The sequence below is a fragment of the Oncorhynchus tshawytscha genome, linkage group LG14, assembly GCF_018296145.1.
Source record: "Oncorhynchus tshawytscha isolate Ot180627B linkage group LG14, Otsh_v2.0, whole genome shotgun sequence".
NCBI classification, from domain to species: domain Eukaryota; kingdom Metazoa; phylum Chordata; class Actinopteri; order Salmoniformes; family Salmonidae; genus Oncorhynchus; species Oncorhynchus tshawytscha.
Window position 1 is genome coordinate 28,931,600 of NC_056442.1, and position 14,888 is coordinate 28,946,487.

The 14,888-nt window shown below is 44.9% G+C and overlaps 1 protein-coding gene across 15 annotated transcripts in view; it reads right to left on the reverse strand.

Annotated features, from left to right (window-relative positions):
- LOC112266940 (pleckstrin homology-like domain family B member 1) overlaps positions 1-14,888 on the reverse strand; it is a 102,668-nt gene that overhangs the window by 29,090 nt on the left and 58,690 nt on the right. For all 15 annotated transcript variants that reach the window (XM_042297277.1, XM_042297283.1, XM_042297276.1 and 12 more), the window contains one exon: positions 8,805-10,354. In XM_042297277.1, coding sequence (XP_042153211.1) covers positions 8,805-10,354 — 1,550 coding nt within the window. The remainder of the gene's footprint in view (positions 1-8,804; positions 10,355-14,888) is intronic.

Consider the following 14,888-nt stretch of genomic DNA (forward strand, 5'->3'; position numbering starts at 1 on the left):
CAAGAGTTCAAAAACAACTATCAATTATGAAATCAACCAATGAAAATTCAATTTGATTATCTACAGTACAGCAAATAAAAGTCGGCAAATCCAAGTGGGCTACTTACTCTCATTGTGGACATGTGAAAAGGCACAGCTCTAGGAGGTCAGTGAGGCTCATTGAAATCACACTCAAACAAATCCAAGTGGGCTACTTACTCTCATTGTGGACATGTGAAAAGGCACAGCTCTAGGAGGTCAGTGAGGCTCATTGAAATCACACTCAAACAAATCCAAGTGGGCTACTTACTCTCATTGTGGACATGTGAAAAGGCACAGCTCTAGGAGGTCAGTGAGGCTCATTGAAATCACACTCAAACAAATCCAAGTGGGCTACTTACTCTCATTGTGGACATGTGAAAAGGCACAGCTCTAGGAGGTCAGTGAGGCTCATTGAAATCACACTCAAACAAATCCAAGTGGGCTACTTACTCTCATTGTGGACATGTGAAAAGGCACAGCTCTAGGAGGTCAGTGAGGCTCATTGAAATCACACTCAAACAAATCCAAGTGGGCTACTTACTCTCATTGTGGACATGTGAAAAGGCACAGCTCTAGGAGGTCAGTGAGGCTCATTGAAATCACACTCAAACAAATCCAAGTCTCTCTCCCTGAGACAGATGAACAAACACAACCCTTCTACAGAGTCCCACCCTCAAACCCTTCCACTGTCTCCAGACCTGTGTACACAGGGAGGTGTTGGGCTGACAATGAAAGACCTTTAGTGCCCTCAATAAACAACAAGCCTCTGACTCACATTCCTACCTAGTGTACATACTGCATGTTCTCATTTCCGACCTATTCAGATGGAGTTTAATTCGATGTTGCCTCAGCGTTGAGGTAGCGTTGTGCGGTAGTAGCAGGTCCAGCTTGCTAATAGGAGGAACACGGACTGGATTTCCCAGCCAAACTAGAGACTTATTCCATATGGGCCTCTTTCCTTATCTGCTAAAGCGTGACTCAAGGAATAAGCTCAGCCACAAGCCTAAGCCACATCCAGAGTCTGTCTGCTTCATAGGAAAATACTTTATGAGAAGTGAAATACTGACCCATAGCAGGGTCCATCCCTACTATGGCCAACCTGGGATTTGAACCCACAGACCCAGAAAAGCCTAGGTCCAGGTTGACAGTACTGCTCTATAGTCAAACTGGTTGCAATTCAGAGATGGCAGTTCTTTCCACCAACGTTCCAATTAGCCATGACTCATTCCTGGATATTTCATGTTGTTCTGCTATGTTTACGGAGTCATTCTTCCTCCCACCGCCATTTACAATTGGTCAAATTGTGACCGCACAACACAAACTCGCGGCAAGCGCTCTATGCATCATTAGCTTTCCTTATCATATTAGCAGAATGTATTTAGCCTGTTAAGCTAACCGAGTGGAAGTGACTAAACGAGTAAATGAAGTGTACAGTTAAGTCAGTCAAAGGAGATAACGCTGCAGCAAAATGTCAGGGTAATTGCTTGGCATGTGAGAGATCTGGAAAAGAGTCTGGAGTGAGGATAAAGGGCATGGATTAGGCATCTTACAGAAAGTGATTGATGCTCCTCGTTGGGACATTCCAGCACACTCATTTCTAGCCAGCTATTTCCAGGCATTCCCCGAGCACCGGGACTCGGTCTTTCTCTCACTCTCGCAACATCCTCTTCCTTTGAGTAAGTCAGTATCTTTCCCACCGTGCCACTCTCCCTAACAATTAAAACGACTAGGCCTATTCTTTGAATCCAAGCATCTCTTCCTCATTTTTGCCTTCTTTCCAATGTGAATCAGTGATGTGTCAGTCTCTCGCTCTTCTTTCTACTTTATTTCTGTTCCTCTTTCTCTCTCTCTCTCTCCGTCTTCTGTCCTTCTTGCTATGCACTTCTGCATCCTTTTCCCAGTGAGCAAACTAGTTACAATGACGTCATTATGACGCCTTTTCTAATGGCATGGTCAAATTACACAAGAGTGTACAAAACACCTTCCTAATATTGAGTTAAAACTCCACCCTCAACAACCTTAATGTGTCAGTGCATAGACTCTACAAGGTGTCAAAGCGTTCCACAGGGATGCTGGCCCATGTTGACTCCAATGCTTCCCACAGTTGTGTCAAGTTGGCTGGATGTCCTTTGGATGGTGGACCATTGTTGATACACACGGGAAACTGTTGAGCGTAACCCGTGTTCAAAGGCACTTCATTATTTTGTCTTGCCCACCCTCTGAATGGCACACACACACAATCCATGATCTTTAACCTGTCTCCTCCCCTTCATCTACACTGAGCACTAATGGGAGCGGCAGCTTCAAACAGCCACATGGAAGACTAGCCCTCCAGCAGCATGTTGTGCTGGTGTCTGTGTCCCAAATAGTACCCAATTCACTATATTCTGTAGTACACTACTTTTGACCAGGTCCCATAGGGTAAAATAGGGTGCCATTTTAGAAGCTAACTAGCTTGACAAACCTTTCTAACCCCTGGGTACTGCATAAGCTTTGCAAATAGATATGTGCTAGCCTATAGGCTAGTTCTATAGGGCAGCAAGTGTGTGTTGTGCCCGACCTCCACTCCACAACATCTAAAAGGCAAAACAATGCACTACAGGAGTCCATGGAAGCACCAAGTCTACACCACCATACAATTAGAACAGCTTTTCTGATACTGCAGCATGCTTTATATGATCTTCATAAGACCAGGTTTGGCCAGGTGAGGTTGAACTAACGTACGGTCTCTCTCTCGCGCTCTCTTCCTCCCTCTCTCAGCTGGGTCCGTCTGAGAAGACAGAACCCACTGGCACGGCAGGATGTCGACTAGCTAAACGCAGACCTCACAGCTACACAGCAGAAGAATGACCCCTGACCTCCAAGCATTTACACCCTCAGGTTGGAGTTCACTGTGGCCTAGGTTGTGTTCATTAAAAGGGTCATTTCACTCAAATAACAAAATCACATATTGGTTTCCTTACAATGGAAATTATTCCCCCGTTTCAGTCTGTTTGGTTCCTAATGAACACGACTCTAGAGTCAAGACAATCTCTCAGTGACAGACGCAGGTGTCTTGAAGCTGACAGTGTTTGACAGTGAGTGAATAGGATGCCCTTTGAAAGTAAGCGTAAGAGTTTCATGGTATGTTTCTCTGGGAGAATTGAATCAACTCAAGTAAGATCATCTCAGCACAACCATTGTTAATTCAACAATACAGACTTGGAGATCAGGCCTAATGTAAAACGTTGCTTCTACAAATACACATGTAATCTAGCTGTGCATGTTGCGCAAATCTCCAAAGTCTAAAAACTGTTTCAAACCGTAAAAAGCCCTGAACAAAACACACCCACCATCTTCAGCAAACGCAGGAACACACACCCCTGCTGGTCCCTGCTCTGTCCCGCTCTGTGTGCTTCCGATCCGCTTCCACTGAGGACTTTACGTCAATCGATTACTGGTCCTAGATCAGTGTAGTATGTACAGTAAACTGTGGCTGTACTATGGTTCTATTGCTAGGTTCTGTTCTCAGTCATTCACCTCACGTTTGAACCGAGCTCAGATGGAGATCCTTCCCCTGTCCTCAGGCCAAGGGGGAGGGGCTTACAAACTAGGGAGAGGGGTCAGAGGTATTTGTTTACAATGCTCTGGTCTTGAGACTTGTTTCTGCACTCCCTTGGAAGACTGTAGAGATGGAGCTCTACTAAAATAGAGTACGGTGAGAATACCAACTCTAGTGGAAAGACTAGCCTTTCTAAGACAACGTTTTTTTGTTCTTGTTAAAAAAACGTTCCTTTTTTCAGACAGAGGTGTCCTCTCCTAGGGCTGTCCTCTCCTAGGAGAGAGCTGTCCTCTCCTAGGGCTGTCCTCTCCTAGGGCTGTCCTCTCCTAGGGCTGTCCTCTCCTAGGGCTGTCCTCTCCTAGGGCTGTGACAATTGTGGAATTTTTGGTACAATTAATTGTCATGAAAATGGCTGCGGTTACTGGCATAATTTACATTTGTAGAAAAACAAAATGTTTTGCTCTTGTATTGCATCATAGTGCATCTTTGAAAACTCGCTACGAGGGAATACAACAACAGCTTTGGTGGCACCCGTCTCAAAAACAAATGTTTTGATCGCTTACAACTTTTGGAAATTAAGGTTCTCCACTCAACTGTGATCTGCTTGTAAAATAATTCACCCAATTAAACGTAAAAATTAAAAACTGCTTTTGGGTAAACTTTATCTACTTGAAAATAAAGTTGAATCCCCCTTCATATAAAATGAATGTATTAAGACGGTTATGACGAAAACAAATTTCAGTTCACGGTTATGCCCATAATTGTCATTTTACATGATAATTGTGACAGCCCTATGACCTCCCCCTTCCCTGAATGTTCTCTGAATGCAGATAGCCTAACATATCTTCGTGCCCCCATCACGTCGTCTGAAACAACCAACGACTGCTTTAAAACAGCATGGTAGCGTGTCGTATTTGGAAAATCGTGACAATGGTGCGGTAGAACTGACACAGAGAACCTAAACACAGACACGGAGCATATTTACAGACTAGATGAAAACAGCGTCCCTTCAAAAGGAGTCTGAATGAGAGATTTGCCACTGACCCAGATTATCTATGAAGTGAGTAGACAGTATCTTCCCCCACCCTTTCTCTCACTCTCTTTTCTCAATCCAGCTGTGAGGATCACTATAATCTGCCCTGGCTAGTAAACTCGATACCCACCGTGCTTTAAACCCCCCACACACACCCACACACACGCACGTATAAGCTTTCATGGATGGTTCATATTCTAGGCCTAATGGTAGTTAGAATTATAAAGTCATATACTGGTAGAACTACAAAATATAAAAACGCCATTAAAATCAACCCCAGCTGCTTGACCACAGAACTAGACCAGTGACAGAGAGGCCATTGTTCTCGGTCTAAACCTAGGCCATGCTGCCCGATGACAGGACGATACGGGCGAGAATATGTTTGGTGCGCTGGGTATAGTCGGTGTGCTAATCCATGTGAACACTGACAAGGATGCCAGTCATGCAGAGGAGACCTCGCTCTCTCCCGTGAAGAGGCGACCGCTCTCTCTGACATTCTCACCGACTTTGAAATGTCTTTCCCTTCGATGGGAATTCTTCCCGGACAGAATTGCACAAGAGACAGGGAAAGAGACCGACGTAGAGAGGAAATAATGCCCTCAAGGTAAAGCAGTATAGAAACTTCAATGAAGGTCTTAAACTCTTCGGGAGAACAAATATTTCCCCTCGAGCTAGAGAGAACTAACAATAATAGTCTAAATTGTATCCATGCACATTTTGAGATAGTCAGCTGAAAAAATGTGGCTATTTTTGTTTAGCTACGTTTAGAAATGTCCCTGCGAGCATGACGAAACGTCAGAATTATAAGGTAATGGAATATGTGATGTCGTCATCCTTGGACCACTCGTTACAACATTGAGGTCATCTTCAGTAGACTGCCGTTTTCACAACCCTGTCTGTCTGACAGTCAGCCAGTGACTAACGCCATATGCCTAGTGTGTTGGCCAAGGCAGCGCTTCACTAATCAACCATGTATAGCACTACAACTCAAAGGCAGCTCAGACGTGACAAATTATCTCCTTAACTGCCTGCACTCCTACATGACATAGAGCTCACCTCTGATTGGCTGGCAAAAATAACATCTTAAGATACCGTTTCACTGGTTTATGTGACACACGATACTTGGATGAAAGAGAATAAAGGCGCTGTATAAACATTGTAAACAGATGGTATGAATGACGTCGTCCCTGGTGAACACTTATGTTTTCTCGGGCCACAGAACACATAAATGTCTTTCCAGATCACAGAAATAATTGAGTATCCTTGGTACAGTAAACAAGTCCTATGTATAAACAGCGCTGTTAGTTTATCAGGACACCAGAGAGCCTGTGCTGCCTCTCTCTGCAGGGATAGATAGCTGTACCCAGCATACCCCTTTGCTTCAGGCATGACACTGATCCCCAGGGTCTGACTGACTGCATCCGGAAATAACTCAGCGACAAAGGGCAGTTAGTTACCCCTGGCCTGACTGGACCTGCAGCATGTTGCTGGGAGACTGACAGACTGACTTCTGACAGACGGCGAGCAGGCAGACAGACAGACGGTCCTTGGGTACAGAAAGTGTAGCAAATATAGCCTTGATGAATGGACTGTAAATTGCCCCCCACCTCCCCTCCCCCCATGCCCCTCCAAAAGAAATTACTGTGCCAGTCACATGGCGACGTCCCCATCCACCCCCCCACTGGCAGCTCCAGTGAGAGACACTGAGGACCTGTGTCACGCTTGGCTCGCTGCACTGCCTCTCGCCGTCTCTCACCACGGCAGGAGTCTAACGCCTTCCACTTACAAGGACCTTATGTCATGGTTAGCTCTGCACAGTTCGGTCTGGGTCTTGTTGCTGGATCTCAAAGACCAGGACAGAACAGAATCTTTGGGTGGATTTAAACAGATGCAGAAATACCTCATGGTAATAATGGTTACGGGATCCAAATCCTTAATTCAGTGCTGCATGAGCTGAGCACACCTGGGTTCACAATGAATGCATATAATACTCGCACTCCCCTCTTGATCCCGCAATGAAAATACTAGCATACCAGTTGCAAAGCTCATATGCCAGGGTCTTAATCTTGTTATAACTGGGATAGCTAGCTCATTAAGCTAAAGCCTAGGCACTAAGCTAAAGCCTAGGCATTTGCTCAGGGAGCTAATGCAAACCTTCTGGCTTCAGACTAGGTTACTAATCATGCAGGCATTACGTAATTCACCAAACCAACCCTCTTACATGTTGAAAGTCCGACTGGCAGGTGACAAAGAAAACGTAAGTCTCTACAATCTGTCCGCATTCGTAGTACCTCCCTTTCTAAGTTACATTACTTATCTGCATGGCTTATGTACAGTGGTGGGAAAAGTACCCAATTGTCATAATTGAGTAAAAAGATACCTCAATAGAACAAGTCATCCAGTAAAATACGAGTAAAAGTCTAAAAGTATTTGGTTTTAAATAAGTATTACAAGTAAATGTAATTACTAAAATATACTTAAGTATCAAAAGTAAAAGTATCAATAGTTTCAAATTCGTTATACTGTATTAAGCAAGCCAGACGGCACCATTTTCTTGTTTTTACAGATAGCCAGGGGCACACTCAGCCATCATTTGCAAAAGAAGCATGCATGTTCAGTGAGTCGGCCAGATCAGAGGCAATAGGGATGACCAGGCATGTTCTCTTGATAAAGGTGTGAATTTGACCATTTTCCTGTCCTGCTAATCATTCAAAATGTAGCAAATACTTTTGAGTGTCAGGTAAAATGTATGGAGTAAAAAGTACATTATATTCTTTAGGAATGTCGTGAAGTAAAAGTTGTCAAAAATAGAAATAGTAAAGTAAAGTACAGATACCATAAAAAAAACTCCTTAAGTAGTACATTCAAGTATTTTTACACCACTGCTTACAGTATGTACATTCCCTGTTATTCCTTCTGCTATTTACATTCTGTCCTTTGTCAATATTTCCCAGTCTAATGGCACAAGGTTAAGACCAAAAGTCGTTATGGTTCGCTGTAATAACCATCATTTCAATTGAAACCCCATCCATACAGAGAGAATCGCAAATACAATTTAACTGATAGGCCTAAAGGTTGGGGGATCTTGTTGTCCTTAATAAAAAAGGAACTATTATTAACTTGATCTAGATTAGAAAATTGCCTTCTTCCTGACAATTGCTTTTCTCGTTGATTTGAGAAAGACATTTCTCTAACATTTAGGGCTACAGCCTATTCCAACACATGGGGGTGACAGAGGAGACAAAGACAGATTGTGTCCATTCTGGGATTGCCAGACATGGTTTTACTGCTGTATAATGGAAGTAATGCTCCTGTTGGGAACCATAGGGTAGCCCAGTATACACAGAGAGGCTAGGGCACGTCATTCCTCCTCTGCACAAAAGAACTACCCTCATTTTGGCAGCAGCACCCTACTCATAGAAATAGAATGTACCCATGACTGTACCTTCATATTGTCATGTTTTGAAGGGGGTTCCCCATTCTAGTCATTCTATTACTACTAATACAAGGAGGTAGAAAAGAGTTTATCACACAGCATATAAAAGCATGTAAAAGTATTTTAAGGGTCATTGTCTCAGGCGCTTCATTAGGGACATAAGTCCAAGTCTACTGCTCCCTCCCTTTAGTGCAAAAAGGGACAACAAACAATGGGGTTGCTTTGGAAAAACATGGCTGCTCCGTCACCGCACGTCAGCAGTTAAGATAGTTTCACTCCTCGCTTTTCCTCACAAATTTGGACTTCCCGGTGCTCTCCACTCCCATCATTTTAGGTTAAACAAATGGTTATCTGGTGATGTGGAGGAACACTTGAGTGGAGACAGACTAAACATGTTGGTTAAAAAAGGCTATAAGCCGAACTACAGCTCAACAGATCCAGTTGCAAAGAAACTTCAGGTTTTGTTGTTGTTTTTTAGGGTGGGAATTCACACCCTTTCATATTTTATTTTTATTTGATAGATAGTGGCGTGAGAGACGGAGACAGAAAGACAGAGAGATTTTTGTGTCAACGTCTGGAGCTGGATAAGGGGCATATTTCCCAGGCAGCTGAGTTATCTCCTTGAGGACCAGTATCAAAATGAATGGTAATTGAATTGATAGCATTACTTTGAATAACTTCTAGTTTGCTATTACCCTGTACCACATAGGTCAATGATGAATTGTGTGGATAGGTAGCCTAACTCAAAGCTAACAGTAGGCTACTACACTTACCAGTCTCTCCATCTCCTGCTCCCTGAGCCTCTCCTCTCTCTGGCGCCGGTGGTACTCCAACAGCTCGTCCTCGTTGTCGCTGATCTCAGAGATGCTGTTTTTCCGTTCCCGCATGCCCGGGTGGGGGCCCCTCTGATCCCGGGGGCCCCCGGACATCTTCCTATGGCCCCTAGGGCTGGCGAGAGGCGAAGAGCCAGGTAGGGAACCCAGGCTGTAAGCAGGGGAGAGGGCGTTCCCAAAGCTGGCCTTCCTTCCCCCTCCCCCACTCTCCATCATCATCAGCCCCAAGGTAGGGGAGGGGCTGCGGGCTCGGACCACACTGCCGCCAAACTGGTCCTCCGGGGGGGAGCCGGCCTTGCGTCGGAGCGCGGGGCTCTCCGGGACTCCCAGCTTCCCCAATGATGATGGGCTCTCGGGCGTTCTCAACATGGGGATACTTCCAGGGAGAGCCCCGGGGAGAACAGGCACCCCTCTGCGAGCCATGGAGGGGCTGAGAGGGGGGAGCTCCCTCATGCTGCTGCCACCACCGCCACTGAGGTCGAGGTTCCTGTGGGAGAGCCGGGGGCTCTTTGGGGGCTGCAGCGTGAGAGGGTGGGGGAAGGGGTGGTGCTGCTGGAGTGGAGAGCCCCCCTGGATTATGTGGACGATGGGGTCCAGGGGAGGCTGGAAGGCCCTGCTGGACTGGGATAGCAGCTGTCTGGAAGAGCTGGAGGTGAGGGAGCGGTCCGCCTGCTCTCTGAAGGGGCTGGCCGGACGCTCCTGGAGGATGGTGCCCGTTTTCGTCCTGGGACTGGATGGTGAGGAAGCCGTGGCGGCATAGGGGGAATTGGAGGTGAGTCTGGGGTTACTTGGCACTGCGTTCCTGCCCATGTACCCGGCATCGGCTGATGCAACAGATAGGTGGGTCAGTCTAGGGCTCTCTGAACCCATCACCCCTGGGCTGTCCAGGCTCTGGCCTCTGCGAGCCGGCTTGGGGCTCTGGGGGGCCTCCAGGAGACATTTCCTCTGGAGCCTGGGGCTCTCAGGAACCCTCTGCACCCCACCGCCGGGGCTGTAGTTTGTCATTATGGTCCTTGGCTGGGGGATGGGTGGTGTAGTTGCGTAGTTGTAGCTGGATGAGCGGACCGGCACGGGGGGCAGGGATAGGTCCTGGGGGTCCAGGCAGCCGCTGGGAGAAGGGCTGGTGTAGCTGCCTGCGCTGCTGGCCGCCGAGGGAGAGGACAGAGGGGAGAAGGGCGGGGAGGTGTTCTCATAGCTAGAGCCCACTGACATGGCCCCTGGGCTGGTGGGAGGGGAGAGGAGGTAGCGGCCTCCTCCGTTGACCATGGGGGACAGCGGGGAGTGGGGGATGGGGTGGTCTGGATGTTTTGAGTCTGAAGAGGAAGGCTGGGGATCATCCATGACTAGGGAGTCCATGATGTCCTGGAGGTCCTTTTCGATGGAGCTGACGATGGCACTATGCTCGGAGCGAGGGACTCTCTCACCGGGGGCTGGGTGGTGCGACTGGGATGCTCCTGATTGATGGTTCCCATTGACCAGGCTCTTTGAGTCTGTAGGGAAAACAGAACTAATATCACTCACTAGGCTATACTATGAGTGAAGACTATGACCACTGCAATATATACGGCAAAAAAAATGTTTTTTACAGTATGGTATATCCCTGAAAATATGACAAATAGAAACAGACATGGGCTCTAAGAGCTGAATAGATGAGATGATATTGAGAGAATTGAATGGACCGTAAAGTTCATAAATGGACTGTATCTTACGGTTGCACCACCACTCATTTATATAAAGTGCCTTGTTACTTTGATTATAGAACCTAAGCCTTTAGCACAAGTACCTTCAATTGGCTTCTATGTTTTATTGGTTGGTTGGTTGGTTGGTTGGTTGGTTGGTTTAAGCCATCAATTACCTTAGAGCGCTTCTAAATTTAAACCTGCCCACTGCCCAACTTAATCCACCCAAATCACAATTTGCATGAAGAAATGCTAATGAGAAAAAGGAAAGAGAAGAGAAAGATACAGAGCGGTGACAGAGACCAAGAAAGAGTGAGAGAAACAGGGGGAGAGATTGAGAGAGAGTGAGAGAGAGACAAAGGCAGCAAAAGACAGGCTCTGGAAAGATTGAGGGGAAAATGTGCCAGTAGAACTCAATTACTGTGTGGCTGGAGAGCAGCGCAAGCCAGGGCACAGTGGTAATTCAATCGAAATCGCAGGCAACCCTCAGTCTCCCCATAATGTCAACGTTGTAGATTAGGGAGCACAAAGGGACATCCAGGTGTAATCTATGGTATTAATATGATATGCTAATAGGCTGCAATCAAGAATAAGCAATGTGATCATTTATTTGTATGATGGCAGGTAAGCCTAGCGGTTAGAGCGTTGGGCCAGTAACCGAAAGGTCGCTGGTTCGAATACCTGCGCCGAAAGGCACTTACCCCTAATTTGCTCCAGGGGCACCGTACTACTATGGCTGACCCTGTAAAAGAACATTTCACTGCACCTATCTGATGTATGTGAAAATAACACTGCTGGGTTTTCATGTTCAACAGTTCCCCGTGTGTATCAAGAATGGTCCACCACCCAGAGGACATCCAGCCAACTTGACACAACTATGGGAAGCATTGGAGTCAACATGGGCCAGCATCCCTGTGGTACACTTTCGACACCTTGTTGACTTGACAAATTGAGGCATGTTCTGAGGGCAAAGGGGTGGGGGGGTGCAACTCAATAATATTATTTTTGTTTATGTTTGGTATACTCAGTATATATAAACAAATTAGTGAGATCATGCATCTTTGGCAACTCTTGTATGTGGACATAAGTACTGTATGTGGAAATATGTACTGTATGCATGTGAATATGACCATATTTCTGTAACATAGATATCATGCACATGTCAAATATGAAAGCCATTCCAAACAGCTCTGTTTCAAATTTGGTACTTTCAGTCTAGAATAAACAAGCTACCGTGTATCACTGCAGTAAATAACCATCTTCATTTTGATTTCTATTCATAAATATGACCTCATAGCCCTGGATGATGAAGAGGCTTTACAAATAATGCATAAGCACTATTTGTTCAGCAAAGAGCTGGGAGTAGGCTATCTGCCTGGTCTTTCTACAAGCAGAAAAACTATTCAAGCATCATGTCATTTTGAGTGACAGCACGACCACCCCAATACATGTTGGTGTAAATTACAATTATATGATATTTTTTCGGTTACTTGGTTATTCATTTCCCCCGTTATTTTTTCATCCCAGAACAGGCCACATGGTCGTATGATGTCGCCAGCATTTCGATTGTGAAACGTCTCAGAAGATGAATAGACCCACAATGTCAAAAACGTAGAGAATGACCGTGAAAATACATTAGTCTCTGTCCCTGGACAGCGGTAAATATTAATAATTATCAGTACTTACATGAATGGGCAAGCCTGCGACTAAGACATAATGACTTATAACCCAGCTAAAAACCCAAACGCTGGAGCCGGCATTTCTACCTCAATAAAGCTGCATTTACCGAAGCCTGTCGTAGCCTACCCGGCTCTCCGCACCCGGGAAGGTTGACAGAGTGATATTCCAGCCGGGTTTCGTGTGCAAGGCGCCGCTACCTTGCTAGCTCGCTCCCCCTCCCTTCCCTGTCCACCGTGCTGATGTGACCGCCTGGTAGTTTACGGAGGCGGGAACTATTGCGTCTGTTTTTCTTCTTAAAGGGGCAGTGCAGTCAAAAACGTGTTTTATATATATTTCCACACTATGAGCTTGGAATATTGCTGTGAAATTGTCTAAATTTCACAATTGTCTAAACATCAAACATTCTTATAATACCTTTTGAGTGTAAGAGAAGTTTGAAAAGACTGCCTGAAATTTCAACTCATTTTGTATAAGCGAGCTTCAATGCCATACAACTCTCCTTCCGTGGCCTCCAATTGCTCTTAAATACAAGTAAAACTAAATGCATGCTCTTCAACCGATCGCTGCCTGCACCTGCCCGCCTGTCCAACATCACTACTCTGGATGGCTCTGACTTAGAATATGTGGACAACTACAAATACCTAGGTGTCTGGTTAGACTGTAAACTCTCCTTCCAGACTCACATCAAACATCTCCAATCCAAAGTTAAATCTAGAATTGGCTTCCTATTTCGTAACAAAGCATCCTTCACTCATGCTGCCAAACATACCCTTGTAAAACTGACCATCCTACCAATCCTCGACTTCGGCGATGTCATTTACAAAATAGCCTCCAATACCCTACTCAATAAATTGGATGCAGTCTATCACAGTGCCATCCGTTTTGTCACCAAAGCCCCATATACTACCCACCACTGCGACCTGTACGCTCTCGTTGGCTGGCCCTCGCTTCATACTCGTCGCCAAACCCACTGGCTCCAGGTCATCTACAAGACCCTGCTAGGTAAAGTCCCCCCTTATCTCAGCTCACTGGTCACCATAGCAGCACCCACCTGTAGCACGTGCTCCAGCAGGTATACAGTGGGACAAAAAAGTATTTAGTCAGCAAGTTCTCCCACTTAAAAAGATGAGAGAGGCCTGTAATTTTCATCATAGGTGTACTTCATCTATGACAGACAAAATTAGGAAAGAAAATCCAGAAAATCACATTGTAGGATTTTTAATGAATTAATTTGCAAATTATGGTGGAAAATAAGTATTTGGTCACCTACAAACAAGCAAGATTTCTGGACCTCACAGACCTGTAACTTCTTTATTCGGCTCCTCTGTCCTCCACTCGTTACACTCGTAATTGGTGGCTGACTAAATAATTTTTTGCCCACTGTATCTCTCTGGTCACCCCCAAAACTAATTCTTCCTTTGGCCGCCTCTCCTTCCAGTTCTCTGCTGCCAATGACTAGAACGAACTACAAAAATCTCTGAAACTGGAAACACTTATCTCCCTCACTAGCTTTAAGCACCAGCTGTCAGAGCAGCTCACAGATTACTGCACCTGTACATTGCCCATCTATAATTTAGCCCAAACAACTACCTCTTTCCCTACTGTATTTATTTATTTTGCTCCTTTGCACCCCATTATTTCTATCTCTACTTTGCACATTCTTCCACTGCAAATCAACCATTCCAGTGTTTTACTTGCTATATTGTATTTACTTCACCACAATGGCCTTTTTTTGCCTTTAACTCCCTTATCTCACCTCACTTGCTCACATTGTATATAGACTTATTTTCCGACTGTATTATTGACTGTATGTTTGTTTTACTCCATGTGTAACTCTGTGTTGTTGTATGTGTCGAACTGCTTTGCTTTATCTTGGCCAGGTCGCAATTGTAAATGAGAACTTGTTTTCAACTTGCCTACCTGGTTAAATAAAGGTGAAATAAAATAAATAAATAAATTAGGCAGTATAAATTAATTCAATTCAATTCAAGGGGCTATATTGGCATGGAAAACATAAGTTAATGTTGCCAAAGCAAGTAAATTAGTAAATTAATAGACCAATAACAAAGAGAGTTTCGACCCTCTGTCAATGACAGCTAGTTGTCAAGTTACATATCCCTCCCATTAGGCTACTCCAATTAGGTCCCTAACTCAAACCACTCTCAGAATGTCCAAGATAAATTGTGTATGATAAATAGCCTTTTGCTAAGAAGCTATTTATGTTTATTTTTGCCATTTTAATTTAAAACAATCACTGTAGCTAGGTTTCCATCCAATTGGCGACAGAATTTCATGTAAATATTCTAGAATCTGCATAAAGAAAATATGCAAATTTTCCCACCAGTGCTGTTTCCACCAAACAGACTTGTTGCAGATAAAAATCAGTGTGTGATGACAGTGCACACAAAATGTATTTTTTCACTTACATTTTCATGTACCAAATAAATGTGTTGTGATGTGTTTCCATCACATTTTCACCTCTATAGATAGTTGTCACAAAAACTGTTCCATTAGCAAATATGCCTACTCTGGTCTGGGAACCTGCGCTCTAGCCCACAGCTTGCAGATACAGTGCGGGTAGGCCAGTCTACATGAGATTATGGATAAAAGCGATAACAGATTACAAAGGAAGACCCAGCCATGATGTGCCCAGGGCGCTATTCCA